The sequence below is a fragment of the Dipteris shenzhenensis genome, chromosome 14, assembly GCF_047967505.1.
Source record: "Dipteris shenzhenensis isolate YYH24624 ecotype China chromosome 14, Dip_SZ_1.0, whole genome shotgun sequence".
Classification (NCBI taxonomy): Eukaryota; Viridiplantae; Streptophyta; class Polypodiopsida; order Gleicheniales; family Dipteridaceae; genus Dipteris; species Dipteris shenzhenensis.
Genome location: NC_141609.1, coordinates 27,871,509 through 27,888,158, shown reverse-complemented (window position 1 = coordinate 27,888,158; position 16,650 = coordinate 27,871,509). Strand labels below are relative to the sequence as shown.

The following is a 16,650-nucleotide window of genomic DNA, read 5'->3' as shown; positions in this document are numbered from 1 at the left end:
TTGAAGCCGTTGCTTGGAAAAAAAAATTGCTATCCAAAAGGCCATTTGCCAGAAAAACAAGTTCGCCTATTTTTTAAAATCATTTTTTATGTTGAAAGGGCTTTATGCCTATTGATGAAAAGATTGTCGTCTACTGGATCTGTTTAAAAAAATAAAGCCAAAAAAACCCCCAAAAGTTGGCATCAAAACTTTACAGGTATCATTTGTGAAACCTTCGAGGAAAAATAATGTCCATTTACCTTTCAGTTTCAAATCATAGTTTTTTAATAAAGAAGGCAATGGCTTTGCAGTTAGTGTAAGGGCATGCAAATAACTATAGAACCTTGGCAAAGCCTAATGGATCTTGCGAGTCCTCAAAGCATTTCTTTTTATTATTTCTTACTAAACAATCGACAATGTCTAAAGACCTGTAAAACCCACAAGTTGGAGCCAAGTGCTTTCGTGCATACATGCACCCTTGTTATACTATTATAAAGACAAAGGCCAAGCTATCCTTGATGTAGCTAGGAACCTGTGGGTAGTTTAGGCGAGTTGTCCATAGCATGGGCCTCGGGTTTTACCCTCGCTTGCTGAGGACCAATTTTTATAGGGCTGACCGACCCCCTTTTTTTAATTAATATATGACATCCTTTTTTTTTTAAAGACAGAGGCATAATACTATTACTTAATAGCCTAGTGGTAGGGTCACACTTGGGAAAAAGGAGGTTCTGGTTTGAATCTTGGTTTTGGGTTCTTGAATGTTTGGGGAAGCCCAAGCCATACAAAAACATAGGTTTTTTAAAGTAAAAATAAACGAAGCCATGGATAAACATAGCTTAATTAAGCCTCCATGCACCAAAACTAATTAATTAATTAAATTTGGTAGGAGAGGAATGCTATGCAAGTAGCATCATCAAGACAATGCTATGCAAGCAATAAAATAGCATGAATCAATACCATTTTGGGCTTTGGAGGGGGCTTTTTGGCCTACCCCAAGGGAGATAGGGTATAGTGACCCGTTTGTTTTGAGAAAGCTAAAAATTGAAAAAAAAAATCGTTGAGGTTTTTTTTGATTGGTTGTGGGGATGTGATCTCCACCTTTTCCTCCTTTTTTTCTTGTTTCTATTTCAAGGCACGCCACTTGAACATGGATTACTACAATCTTAGGCTTTGGAAGGAGCCTTTTTTTTCCCTAGAGAAAAGAGTCAAAGTTGTATTGATAGAAAAGAAAATTAAAAATGTGAAAATTACTGCCTCTTTAGTCAATATCTACTCAACTAGTAAGGCTAATGCTCGATACTCTCATGCTTCCTGCCATAATATAGTTGGACATCTAAACCATCAAGTGGAGCTTTTTGAAATACAACTTTGTTTCTATAAGTTCATATATACCACATAACCGAGCCTCTAATTAGTTTTTTTTTTTGGTAGAAAAGATGAAAGTATATTAACAGGAAAAAAACAAGGGGAAAACTCTGTAAAATTTACAAAAAGACAAGGTCTACCCCCAAACACAACTGGTAATAAAAGACTCATTTTCCTTCCCCCAAAAATGAAGAGTTCTCTTTATCTCCTCGAAGATAACCACTTCCAATACTGTCCTACTATGGGGTCTTTGAAAAATCACATTGTACAGAAATTCCAACTTTGCATTATCATGATCCCTCTCACCATAAACCATATCCGACAGTGAGCCTCTATCTCCCAAAAGAGCCATTTTCCATTCAACTTTTATCTGAATTTGGGATTTGTTTAGTCTTCTGATTAGATTGCTCCATATTTGGCGCGTGAATGAATAGTCCCATGGCAAATGTAGATGTGTCTCGCGACAAAAATTAAACAAGGGACAAGTTACAAGAACTCTTGAGTTCCATTTGGCTATCCTTGCCCTCACTAGGAGTTTTCCAATAAGTACCCTCCATAGCATTGGGTGGCTTTCCACACCTTCTTAATCCTATAAGCCCATATCACTATCTTGTCCCACGGAGCATGAAATTTCCGTTGCTCATAGTAGTTACCACTCCGTTATTTTGCTTGATGTCCCCCAACCGACCCTTGAGAGTGACTTGACATTCCTCCATACAAATCCTCTGTAGCCCTTCTCCTCATAAAATAGACAGCTTGTAGACCAATCGCTCTTTACCATTCAAATCCATGGACATAAAAGCTACCTTTGCATTACTATTACGAGAAAGTATTTCTCAAAGCTCTTGTTTGAAATTACTTAAAAGTATTTATAGGATCGTACCAGACGTGACAAGGGTTCTATTTAATACTTGGGTTTAGTCAGGGGCACCTAACTAAACGTGTGCCATTAATAAGTATCATGGGTGATGCCATTTAGAAATACTCACATTAATGGTGGATAGTCGTTTGTAGAGACCATTACTTAGCATGATTGGCTAATCATTGTATGTATATCATTGTGCTGGTTGATTGGTTTATTGAGTACAGGAAATGACATGGACGGATGGGAGTAAACATGCTTAAGGGAATAAAGGCTAAATGCCATGGTTTTGTGCTAGTGCTATGTATTGAAAATGGCCAAGGGTGATTACATTATTGGATAAGGAAGAGTGCTTAAAAGCCTTCCACTTTTGGCATGTAATTTTGGATGAGTACGTGAGAAAAGGAGTGACAAAGAGAAAAGTAAGGTAAAAGGATGCTCTAGAGAAAAGTATGGAAAAGGGAATATTCAAGGGATGAATATGTGACTTTGTACCAATGGCTCAAGTTCTTATTGAAATATTATAAATACTCTTGGTGTGCGATCACGAGCCACACACCTTGAGGGAGGAGATTGTACCCAATGATTGCCTCTTGTCTTTTCATGAGTTTCTATGCATATTCGATTTTTTATGCTATTATTATCAGAGGTCTTGCTACGCTCCACGAGGACCTAAGATTGAGAGGTACTTCTCCAAAGAATTGTTGGGAAGAGAGCTGAAGGATTTGTCGACTCAGATTTTGAAAAGGGAGCTCCAAATGTACTTGGGAGAGTGGTAAATGTAAGTCAAATTTTTTGAAACTTAAGTCTTTGATTAAAGTCTCTCTTTCCTCTCAAGAAAAAACAGAGAATTTCATCTCTGTTCGTGATGCCGTGCCGACGAGCCGCCCTTCTTCTCTTGCTTCGCCATTCCTCTCTATCTTTTGCTCTAGTGCATAGGCCCTACAAAGCTTCTTTCCAAGCCTCTCCAATCAACAAAGAAGGATTCAGATTTAAAAAATTATGTTGGTTACTCTTCCTGCAACTCATGGCCACACGAAGAAGAGAGAGATCATGGCTTAAAATTTTGGCGATGAATTGGCTTCCAGAGTCGGCTATAGGGTTTTCAGACCCTCTGAATGCATTCCGTTGGTCCGTTTGAGCTATGATGGAGCAGATGAGCAAGTTCAAAAATGCTTATCAAGGGAGAAAAGCTCACAAATTGTTGAAGAAGATAATAAGTGCAATTTCTTTGTGATAAGAGGATGAGAGCTTGTCTGATAAGCTATCAAAGCCCTTAAACAACTTATCAAGCCTCTAGCCCTCTTTTACCTCTCTTATTTCTGCACTATTTCCCTCATATCTTGAGCATATGGATAGCTTTCCCAAGCTGATTTTTGGAGGCTCTTCTACTCCAGCAACGTCATATTTGACAACATTCAGAAGCCGTGAAGCTCTATTGTTATTCTACATGATGATGGAAGTACACACGATTTCATTTCTAGACGTTTAGTAAAAGCAATGAATCTTAAAGTTTCACCAACACAATATAAGGTTAAAGCTGCTCTTACTAATTGTTTGAATGAAGTGAAAGATTTGGAACTCCCGATTGATCCATACAAAGAAAAGAGAAATTTCTTAGTGGCCCCTCTAAGTGGAAAAGATATAATTTTGCCGTGGCGATATCAATTTAATCCTGATGTTGACTATAACACTCACCAAATGTGGATCACACACAAGGATAAAAGAATTTGTTTAAAGAGACAAATAAAGAATGAAATGAATCCTTTGTTGAATCTCACACAAGCAAAAAGGGCTTTTATGAAAGGTGAAAAATCATTTTTAGTTTTGGTTAATTCGATTACCGCCATGCAAATTAAAACGAATGACGATTTTAAAGATTTATCTCACAATTTTTGGATTGTTTCTTGGATGAATTACCCCACGTTTACCCAAGTCTAGACCTAAAGATCATCGCATAGAGATTTTGCCTGGAAATTCACCTCCTTGTAGAGCTCCATATCGAGTAAACATCTTAGAACAAAAAGAGATTCAAAGACAAATAAAAGAATTGATGGAAAGAAAGTTGATTAGACCAAGTAGCTCCCCGTATGGTGCTCCAATCCTTTTGATGAAAAAGAAAAATGGCACATTTAGGATGTGTGTGGATTATAGAGCACTTAATAAACTCACTGTCAAGAATCGGTATCCAATTCCAAGAGTAGATGATTTACTTGAAAAGTTGAGAGGAGCTAGTCTTTAGCAAGATTGATCTTAAATCTGGTTATCATCAAGTAAAAATGAGACGGAAGAAGATGTTTACAAAACTGCTTTTAGAATGCAAACGGGTCATTATGAGATTTTGGTTATGCCATTTGGTTTGACCAACACTCCAGCTACTTTTAGTAGAATGATGAACCGAATCTTTCTAAAGCATCAAGATTGTGTAGGGGTATTCTTTAATGACATATTGATTTTTAGCAAGAATACTGAAGATCACAAGGAACATTTGAGATTGACTTTTTCTCTTTTAAAAGAAAATCAATTGTACATCAATTTTGAGAAGAGTCTATTCTTTCAAGATCGCATTGAATACTTGGGTCATATCGTTTCAAGTCAAGGTATTCAAGTAGACCCAAAGAAAGTGGAATGTATTGAAACATGGCCAAAGCCTAAAGATATACATGAGCTAAGATCATTTTTAGGCTTATGTAGCTACTAAAGGAAATTCGTTAGGAACTTCGCTTTCTTAGCAAATCCACTAACCTATCTCCTAAAGAAAACTACAAAGTTCATTTGGACTTCCACCGACCTTTCTTTGTTGTCGTATAACTGATGCAAGTGAAACTGGGATTAGAGCTATGCTTATGCAAGACAATCATCCAATAGCATTTGAAAGTAGAAATGTTAAGCTAGCAGAGTTCAATTATAGTACCTATGACAAAGAATTGATAGCAGTTGTACATGCCCTAAGGATTTGGAAGCATTATTTAATGGGCTCAGAATTCTTGATCATGACTGATCAACAAAGCATTAAGCATCTTTGACGCAACCATTGATTTTTTATAGACATATCAAATGGGCTTCTTTTAATCAAAGTTTTCAGCCAATGATTCAAATCATCCCGGTAAAGAAAATACGGTTGCAAATGCATAAAGTTGAAGACCAAAAATCAACATCTCAGTAATTGAAATGCACCATTCGAGGCAATGAAAATTTCTCATCACGATGACTCGGACTTCTCTGATATATGGACTAAGCTTGAACAAAACAATTGGAGAACTATATCTAGCTATTCAGGTAATGATGGATATCTCTTTTATGAGAAAAGGCTTTGCGTCACCAATCCATTTAGATTACAAGTAATGGAGGAAATGCATCAACCTCCTTATGTGGGACATCGAGGGGTGACTGCAACTTATCAAAGTATTGTAAAAGAATTTCATTGGCATTTGATGAAGAAAGATATTTCTAAGTATGTTGCTGAGTGTTTGATTTGTCAGAAGATCAAAAGCTTCAAGGGAAAAACACTAGGACTATTAATGCCTTTGCCTATTCCTTCACAGTCCTGGGAACAAATATCCATGGATTTTATTACTGGATTTCCCTTGACTTTTAATCATAATAACATGATCTGGACAATTATGGATCGCTTTAGCAAGCAAGCATATTTCTTGTCTTGCAAAAAGACATTTTCTACACCATAAGTGGCACACATGTATTTGAAGTATGTTTTCGCACATCATGGATCACCAAAGTTTATAGTATCAGATCGAGATTCCAAGTTTTGTAGTGCCTTTTGGAGTACTTTTTTTTGAAAATCTTGGCACTAAAGTGGATTTTACTTCAGCTTTCCATCCTGAGGCAAATGGACAAACGGAGGTAACCAATAATACTATCTTGGATATGCAGCAGATATATGTTGATTCTCAAGGTAGGAATTGGGATAAGTATTTGCATTTATTGCAATTTGCTTATAACAACATAATCTATTCTACTACAAGAAGAGCTCCATTCAAAATAATATACAGAAAGTTATTACCGATTCCAATAACAAGAATTAGTCAAAAGAGTGAAGCTGCTGATGATTTTACAAGAAATTATGATCAAATCATGAGAAGTGACTGAAGCCATCAAGAAAAGTATACTAAACAAGCAAACAAGAAAAGACAACATATGATGTATAAAGAAGGAGATTTTGTTCTTCTATGAATTGAAAAGAGGCGTTTAAAGAGTGTTGATAAATGCCCTGCAGTGAAATTAGCACCAAGGTTTTATGGACCTTTCAAGGTTATCTCGAAGGTAAATGATTTGACTTATCGTCTGAACTTGCCCAATCATTGGAAGATTCATAACGCCTTTCACATTCATCTCTTGAAACCTTTTAAAGGAAATTTACCAACGCACCATGTTTATGAAGAGCCACCTTTAATTGTGGATGAAGTTGAAGTTCTTGAGCCTGATTGTATTCTAGATGATCAGCAAAGAACAACGCGCAAAGGAAAGACTTATAACTCCTATTTATTGAAGTCTAAAAATCATCCAAAAGAAAATGCACAGTGGTTCCCTAAGTAGTTTTTCCGAGACCATCCTGATATCCTTAACTCATATAAACAAAATCACAACTGAGGTCAGTTGCACCTTAAGCAAGAGGGAATGTTACGAGAAAGTATTTCTCAAAGCTCTTGTTCGAAATGATATAAAAGTATTTATAGGATTGCACCAGACGTGGTGGGGGTTCTATTTAATACTTGGGTTTAGTCAAGGACGCCTAACTAAACGTGTGCCATTAATAACTATCATGGGTGATGCCATTTAGAAACACTCACATTAATGGATAGTCGTTTGTAAAGACCGTTACTTAGCATGATTGGCTAATCATTTGATATATATCATTGCGCTACTTATTTGACTAAAGGTGGATTGGTTTATTGAGTATAGGAAATGACATGGACGGATGGGAGTAAACATGCTCAAGGGAATAATAGCTAAATGCCATGGTTTTGTGCTAGTGCTATGTAATGTATTAAATGGCCAAGGGTCATTACATTTTTGGATAAGGGAGAGTGCTTCAAAGCCTTCCACTTTTGGCATGTAATTTTGGATGAGTACGTGACAAAAGGAGTGACAAAGAGAAAAGTAAGGTAAAAGGATGCTCAAGAGAAAAGTATGAAAAAAGAAATGTTCAAGAGATGAATACATGACTTTGTATCAATGGCTCATGTTCTTATTGAAATATTATCAATACTCTTGGTGTGGGATCACGAGCCACACACCTCGAGGGAGGAGATTGTACCCAGTGATTGCCTCTTGTCTTTTCATGAGTTTTCGTGCATATTCGATTTTTGGTGCTATTATATGTGTTAGAGTTGTGATTCATGTTTCAATTACTCAAACCATACGTCCGTGTTAAGGTGTTGTGTACCAGTTTCTCCCACTTGGATCCCATACATGTGCAAAGGATCTAATTAGTTGCCATACTTCATGAATTACATCATTAAGGGATCCCTTATCTCCTAAGATCCATGTTACCTTCACATGAATCTAAAAACCGTCCAACCAAAGTATCACTCCACACCATACTTTTCACACTGCCAAGCAATCCCACATAATGTGCCTATGATCCGCATGAATTACTACAATTTTATGCTTTGCAAGGAGGTTTTTTATTGCTTTGTAATGAAAGCAATAGAAAAACATGAATTACCTTAACATTTGAACCAACCTTAACATCCTCTTTAAAATGTATTGTTTCAACATGACAAAAGTTATATAGCGTACGAATTTCCTTTACCTTCTCTGTCTTCCTACTAGAGGTTGGTCAATTTGAAGGTCAAATTGTTGTTACAAACAAACTTTGGATAAAGGAACAATTGGGCATTGTGGATACTTACTAAAGCAAGAGGGTGGCTCGCGAGAAAAGCAATGGCAAGAGAAGAGAGGAGATGCCAATGCTTGCTAAAGCAATGTTGCAACTTGCATGCAACCTTAATATATGCTTTGCCCTTAAGACAATGGTACTAGAAACTTTTGAGTTTGTTTAATGTGGCAAAGTTTCGAAAGTTACTATTGCTTGATTGCTTAACTTTCTAGAAAATTTATTTCCAACTTTACATGCATGTTCTTGCTTTGCTCACATCATGCTTCATTGCTTTTTTCCCCTAACCTTGTGCAAGCCTGTTTTCCAACTTTAATTCCACATATATGCTTTTATGACATCTTTAAGAGATTGAAGCTGGTTGTCTATTTAAATATTCTTGTCTCTTCGCCTTGGTGCTATGTGATGATGACATTTGGTGTGCTCTAATAACTTCCTGTTTTCACCAATGGATTGTAAAAGTGTACTCTCAAAGCTTGTTGGGTGTGTTGTATTGCTTGAAGTAGATATTTAATATGATCACCTAAGTATTCACCTAACAAATCCTTAAGAATGTGCTTTAAGAGCACAACAAATGTCATCAACAACACCTATGTACTCTAGGATCTTGTTGGGTGTGTTGTCTTTCTTGAAGTAGATATCTAATAGGACGTACTCACCTAACGAATCCTAAGGAATGTGCTTTAAGACCACAACTAATGCCAGCAACAAATAGGAAGCTAGTAAAGATCACAACACATGTCATCAACACACATTAGTACAAATTGAGAGGAATTTGAAAACCTCTATCAATGTCATTACCAAATACTTGGTCTGATAATCGTTGAGTAAATACATGAACTCACAAGCTATCTGCAATATCTTTCACTCAATGTAGCTTATCTTCTTCTTTTGTCAATTTGATATTTTGTTCCATAGATGTCATAAGGAATTTGCAATCCTGAGCATCGTAACATATTTAGGTTGCTTAATGAAGGTTGATTTTAAAACTCTACAAATTTGATAACAAAACAAAAATGAATACTTTCAACTTCATAATCTAATCCTCCATGTTGCTTGTCACTATGAGATCGATTACAAAGGTACAATACGATATGCTCAGTTTGTACTTTGTAGCAAAAAGTATAATCTACATAGCTCTCTATTTTCCCCAAATTCGCAAAATGCTCGTCTATCTTGTTGTCCCTACGCTTTGGTGCTTGTTTTAATCCATATAAGCTCTACTTCAATCTACAAACCCTCATCTTTGTCTTTTGTTTTCCTATGCCGATGCACATCAACCTCTTCATCAAGATTCTTATTGAGAAATTAAGTTTGAACATCAACTCGATAAAAGTTCTATTTGTTGATTATTACCAAAGGAACTGAAATCCTTATAGAATCCATTTTCGCAATCGAGGTTTCTTCATGATCTTGTCCATATTGCTGAGAAAAACTTATTGGTACTATGGTGGCCTTGTACCTTGCAATTTTTCCATGCTCGTCTTTGTTAACCCATTTAATTCATATCTTATTTGGAGCCAAGATCACACAATTCTTCATTATTGTTTCTATGTAAAGCATTCATTTCTTCATCCTTAGTTTTTTGCAAATCTGGTGTCTAAAATTACATTCTCCAAATAAATTCGTCCTTGTGTAAAAAAAGTTAATCCTTGAATTTGTTTGTTCCGCTTGGAAATCTTTTGGACTTTGATTATTATCAGCCCTGCTCTGTACTTTACAAAATACAGTTAAACAATGTAATTAGCATTTGAACCAAACCTATTCTAAGGTCCTTCATCAATATTGTCCAACTTCCAAAAAACTAAATGCAGAAAATTTTGGAGGCACAAGACTTATGCCAGATCTTTTTAAGATCCGAATGATCCAATGCAGAAAGACCTTGGGGACACAAGAAATATTGCCTCCCCAAAAGAAGCAACATCCAGCAGTATTCTCTTGTCCATATTTTCTCATCTCATTGCAGGAGACAGCAACACAGAGGAAGGTCGCATGAAAAGCAGAATGTGTATGGACATATGACAGTATAGAGTTCAATTACTAGGACCATTACTTCTCTGTATTGGGGAGACTGCAACAAGAGGTATGCTGGACCAGGACTCAAATCAGATCAGCTCTCAGCACAGAACAGACCACCTGTCTCTCTCACAAGCAGGAAAATTCAACAGTAATCTGTTTTCTCTAGTCTCCTCATCTCATTGCAGGAGATAGAAACACAGAGTGGCCCACAAAGCGAAGGAGAACACGAGATGGAACGACAAAACCCTGCTCTGCATGTATGGGCAAACAACAACATTTAAGTTATCACTCCACTTTACAAATGAGAGTCAAAGGATCTAATTTTGATGTTAGCTGCTCCAGGTCTAAATTAAGGTCCTCCATCAATACTTTGTCACCGATATCCAAATTCCTTACATCCACAACAATATCACGTGCATGAAGACACGAAAATGGAATATACGCCAGACCTCTTTTAATTCTACCTCCTGTAATAGCAGACAAATACCAGCAAATGAGTTCGAAAACATCTCTCTCTCTCTCTCTCTCTCTCTCTCTCTCTCTCTCTCTCTCTCTCTCTCTGTGCCCTGCTGTTCCTCCTCACCACGCCGCATCACACCCTGCTGCCCCGCCGCACCACGCTCCAGCTCCAGCTCCCCGCCATGCTCCAACTCTCCGCCATGCCTCAGCTCCCCGCCTCTCTAGCCCTGCTTGCCTCCAACCTGCTCGCCCAGCCAGCCTGCCTGCTCTCGCCCTCTTCCCCCCCCCCCCCCCCGTTTGCTCCTCTGCTGCTTGCACACCCCCCTCATGCTGTCGCGCTGCTCCCTTCCCCGCGCCGCTTACTAGCTCCCTCCCCGCTCCCGCTTGCTTGCTCCTCCTCGCCATTGCTACACTTCTTCCCCGTCTCACCATTGATGCTCCGTTGCCCGCCACGGCCCGCCATTGCCCGCCATGGAGGCCCATAGCAGCGTTGCTGCTTGCGAAGCAGCCTTGGGCTGCAAAACACCAAGGTTGAGCATGGTAGCCAGCCCCCCCCTCAGCCCTCGTAATCTAATCTATGCCAAGAAGACTATCTGAAGACTATCAGATCAAGAAGTGGTGACACTATGGGGACAAAGGAGAGCTCACCCGGCTAGAAAACAAGGGGTGACAAGGACCAGAAGTATAGCCTCATCTGGACGAAGGCGGAGAAAATAGAAGACCCGAGCGCCAAGGCTTGCATATCAACACTACAGGAAATATGCAAGATGTAGGGGACAGAAATTGAAGGCCTACGCAAGAAGCTGAGAGAGACTAGAGAAGATGAGATCTCAAACCTTCGAGCCCAAATGCAAGATGAAATGAAGAAATGGCAAGAGGAGATGCAAAACAAATGGACATGTGAGAAAGGTAAAATGATGCAGGACATTACTCGTGCTTTGGGTGAAAAAAACAGTAATTTGACCTAAAAATTTGAGACATTGGGAGCCCATGTTGATGCCCTCCAAAGTGAGAATGACAAACTGAAGGCAAGTGCCCATTGGGAAGAAGGGGAGTTTCAGCCACCTTTTAACGAGGAGCTGAACACCATTGAAGAGCAAATGCAGCAGCTCAAGAATGCGAAGGGGACATCACAGGAAGGGTACAAGATCATTGATATGCTGAAATCAAAGAATGAAGAACTCATGAAGGAAATGGCAGCTTTGCAAACAACGGTACAAGGGAAACACGCCGAGTTCACACAACAAATTACGAAAGGGAAGGCTGATATGCTTGCATGGAAAGATGTACTCAAGAGAGACACTACACCAAAAAAAAGGGAACTCATTTCTGAAACAATTGAGGAAGAGCAACGCAGGACAGCAAGAGTTTGAATGTGCTGGTCAGAGGCCTAACGGTAGGTGAGAGCCCCATGTCAGATGCCAAAATAATCTTTGACAAGATGGGAGTAAACCTCACTTGTGAATCAGCCTGGAGAGTGGGTAAAACAGATGCACCAACGAGACCTCTGGTTGTAAATCTGCGAACAGCCACAAATAGATCCACCTTTATGAGTAAACGGGCAGCACTAAAGGGGACTAAGATCTTTCTAGATGAAGATCTCACACTCCTACAGCAGGAACACAGAAGGGAAGGAATAGTGCGGGTGATGGCTGCAAGACAAGAGGGGAAATGGGCAGTTTACAGAGATGGTTGGGTGATCATTCGAGAGAGGGTAGAAAAAGAAGTACAAGATGCAGCAGAAGAAGGGGACTGTGTCTGAACAATGGGGCGAGTATGCAAAACAAATTGAGGATGGCAGCGTGGAATTGTAATGGCACCCTATGCTCCGACCCAAGGGGGTTCTTGGAGACAAACCATAGCAAAGATGTGATCTTCTACACTGAGACACATGAGAGCCCAAAGAGGGCTACCCACAGTGATAGGATACACATGGGAGTCTGCCCACAGGAAGGAATTGAGTAGGGATAGTGGGATACGAGGATCCGGAGGTGTGGCTGTTCTTTTCAGATCACATCTGCGGCCACTCCTTTCTATGATACGAAAGGAGGAGCATGCACGACACATGTGGATTGGGGTCCGGTTACCAGACACACAGCCGACTTTCATTGCAGTATGTTACTTTCCCCCAAACACATCATCCTATGCACGAGACGTAACCACTAATGGGCACAGCCCATATAAGACTACTCGTGATGATATCACGGAGTTCTCCAGACACGGGGACACTCTCCTCCTTGGTGGCTTCAATGCACATACTAGGAACAGACAAGTGGGCCTATTAGATTTCGATGAGGATTCCCTCATAGTACCGGAGATGGATGCAGCAGAGTTGGGGATCGTGAGGCAGTCAACAGATGCAGATGCACCAGTGAGCGTATGGGAGACATTTACTCGAGCTGGGGGCTATACATGACTTGATCATATATAGCGGTCTCCGAAGATGGCCATCATCTAGCGGACTCACCTGTTTCCCACATGGAGGGGGGAGTAGTACGGTAGACTACCTGCTCGGTCCACTGGAATTGGCCCCACTGATACATGACTTTATTGTGCCGCCCCCCCACTCGGAGCAGACCACTCATAAATTTCAAAAGGCATTTGAAACTGTCCCACGCTCTCGCTTGATCAAGAGGTTACAAGAGTTACGGCTCCCAGATATCATGATTTGGGGGTCACGAGTCTATATGAGTCTATCAAAGGGAGGATACGTGTCCCAGGAGGCTTATCAGACTGGATTGAGAGCACCATCGGAGTTAAGCAAGGCTGTCTCCTATCACCAACTCCCTTTGGGCTCTATATTGACGAGATAACTTCTTTTGTCGATCGACTAGGCGGAGAGGGTTCACTCTTGGCTGACCTGATGGTGCAGATATTGTTGCATGCCGATGACACAGTCCTCATATCATCCTCAACAGGAGGGCTGCAGAAACATCTAGAGGATCTGGAGGTGTTCTGCAGGGAGAGAGACTTGACAGTTAGCCTTGGGAAGACCAAGGTTATGGTCTTCAACACCTTGCAAGCAGCGTCCTGTCATCATAGTTTCACATACCGTGGCGAGGCTTGGAGATAGTGCAGTCCTACACATATTTGGGGATAGTGTTCACTGGACAAGGTTTCACCATGTAGGTACAGCACGACTCACACGAGGACGGGGTGCTCTAGCCTGACTAGAGAGGCAATACTTCCAGGCACACTTCCAAGACCCCCCAACGAAGGGCTGGCTCTTTGACACGCTGGTGAGACCGCCTACCATGTACGCAGCACCTTTTTGGGAGAGTGATATTTCAACGACGGAGTGGAAGAGATTTGAGAGATTGCAGGTGACTATGGGATCCAGGATGATTCAGAGTACACCCTCAATCCCCCATCAGATTATACAGGCAGAGTTCGCCATGACCCCTCTCCAAGTTGATGTCATCTTTCAGACAGTGGCATTCCTCCACAAAGTTTGGACCTTACCCCAGGGGAGACTACCGAGGTTAGCACTTGAGTCCTCCAGGCGACTAACAGAGAGTGGTGTTGATACGGCATGGTACGCACGGATATCCACATGGTTTGGTAGTCATGGCATTCAGATGGACAAACTTCCCCCCTTTTAGTACAGCCTGGACGCACCACCCAAGATGATCCCTGGAGATGAGATCAACTGTATCATATGGTTGGACCTCCTCCAGCTCCATACACCTAGGGCTTGGGGAGGAGAGGATCTCTCCACCAAGCTCTAGTTCTACCATGATCACTTCTTGAGGGTCTCAGAGCACGGTCTTGTCATCAAACCTCAGTATCTTGAGGATAGGAGAGTTTCACATGCACTAAGGATCGCCATTGGTCAGGTAAGAGTCTCATCACATCAGCTGCGGATTGAGACAAGGAGAGCTGCAGGGCATACCCAGAGAGCAGAGGACTTGCAATCTATGCCAGATGGGGAAGATCGAGACAAAGGAACATTTTCTATGTGTCTATCCGGTCTACTATGAGATCCGAGGACGATATCACTGCCTCTTTCAGGAGGGGCATGGCTTTGGTCCACTCACACGGCTGATACATTTCCATGATCAGGTCTGTGTTAGGCTCTACCTGCTTGAGATGCGCCGACAGAGAGACACACTGATGCGACAGGCCAGAGAGCAGCATGGACTGATGCCACAGGTCACCATCAACAGATCACAGACTTATATGCATTGGAGTCAATTGCCAATGTAGCTAAGGGAGAGGAGCTTGATGAGATGAGAGCATCATGGATCAGTAGCAAGACTGTCCACCAGGATGCGGACAAACGAGTAACACACACTCCACATACGACACGGAGAGAGCCCAAAGTACGCACGATAGAGTCCGGCCTATCTCATCCCTTCTCAAAGGCAACCGCCAGAGACGAGGCATCACCCTTGATGTAGCCCATCGGATCCAGAGATCGAGGAGACCACGCCCTCCCCCACGTCGCGAGACAGCTCGACAGACAGATACGAGAGCTTCTCACATCTCATCAGAGTGCCACCAGTTTACCTGGATATATGGAACCTAAGCACGTACTAGGAGTGCTAGCCCTGAGCACCTGACACTCTTCTATTACTTTGCTACTCTAGTGTTTTGCTTTGCTCACTAGCTGAGCATGTTAGCATGTTAGCTTTTGCTTTCAGTTTTTCAGTTTTTCAGTTTTTCAGTTTTCGGTTCTCAATTCTCAGTTCTCGGCAAGGGTCTTAATGAACCCTTTGCTTCAGCCCTCAGTGGCTTGTATGAGGTACTTCTTGGGTTTGCACTGTCTCATAGGCCCGCAAGGCCTCTAGCAAACGTTAATCTCTCTCTCTCTCTCTTTCTCTCTCTCTCTCTCTCTCTCTCTCTCTCTCTCTCTCTCCTTTTTGACTCTTTAGTCCGACCTGTAGGCATGTACGGTAGCACTTGTTGAGGAGCAGACCTCTCCGATTAGGCCAAAAAACAGCCGACCCACCCAAGTCTGCCGACCGCTGGGGACACATCTCTTCAGGGTTTGCAGGCCTTGTCTGGCCATGTCGCAGGCTGCCACTGGCCCAGGCAGTCCTGCCCTAAAACTGACCTGAATCTGGCCTTTTTTCAGGGCCATAGCCTCTCCAAAACAGTTGCCACTTCTGCCTTCCTGTTCCACCTGCAATCAGCCTCTGCTGTAGCCATTGCCAGGCCCTGGTTGCATCCACAGCTTCATACTGCTGCTAACGACCTCCGTACAACTGCTGATGTCACCTGCCAGGTCATGACCCCATTTCTGGCTGGATTCCTTGCACAATCAAGCTCCCTCCAATCGTTGGCAGACACGTGGCGATTCCGTGCCAGATCTGCCCTCCAAGAGAGCCTCCATCTACCAGGGACGACTCCTTGTGCTGCCCACGTGGCAGCCCATGTGGCAGCCCCATGTGCATTCCTTTCGCTATGTGTATGCTGCCTGCATGGCAGCCAAGGTGCTGCCCATGTGGTAGCCACATCACACTTTGGTTACCCCCCCCCCATGCTCTCCTCATATGGGGGCTTACAGATGGGGAGGTGACCACACCATTTCCAACACCCCCTCTCACCGACACATCGTGGTCCAATTCCAACCCACCAACGAAGATACTCCAGTAGCTCCCGTGTCGAAGCCCTTCGGAACACTTTGGTGTCGATGTCACTTCCTGGCTTTTCATCCAGTGGCTCCTGCTCCACCAGGTCTGGTCCCATCCAAGTAAACCAGCACCTAATGGCACCACCAGCTGCAGTCACGTACCCCCCTTTGAACTCGAGCACTCCAAGCACCAACAATCTCCAACTGTCCCCCCTCACGATGGGTGAGCAGCCCGGAGTCTTCCAAGCACCATGCTCTCAAGGTCTGTTTCAACCCGTCCTCCATCTAGCAAGGCTGCAACCAAGTAACATACTCGAGAAATCAAATCCCAAGCATTACTCCATATTACCTAGACCATCAGCTTCCGTGTGTATTCTTGTGATGTCCCCCTCTAAGTCACTAACTCTGAGTCCACAAGTCCTATTAAAGAAGCCTCCTCTGTGTCAGTAATACTAGCAGAGCACCTAGATGGCTCCAAGCACTCATCATTGTCCTTCACCTTCACAAAGGTTTCTGACTCCTCAAATCCCAAGC

General features: G+C 41.9%; 1 protein-coding gene across 1 annotated transcript in view; it reads right to left on the bottom strand.

The window, feature by feature from the left end:
- Window positions 1-9,823: 9,823 nt before the first annotated feature.
- Window positions 9,824-16,650, bottom strand: part of LOC147894410 (uncharacterized) — a 33,109-nt gene continuing 26,282 nt past the window's right edge. Inside the window, exon 3 of the mRNA XM_087385145.1 lies at window positions 9,824-10,549. Coding sequence (XP_087241271.1) covers window positions 10,368-10,549 — 182 coding nt within the window. The 3' untranslated portion in view covers window positions 9,824-10,367. The remainder of the gene's footprint in view (window positions 10,550-16,650) is intronic.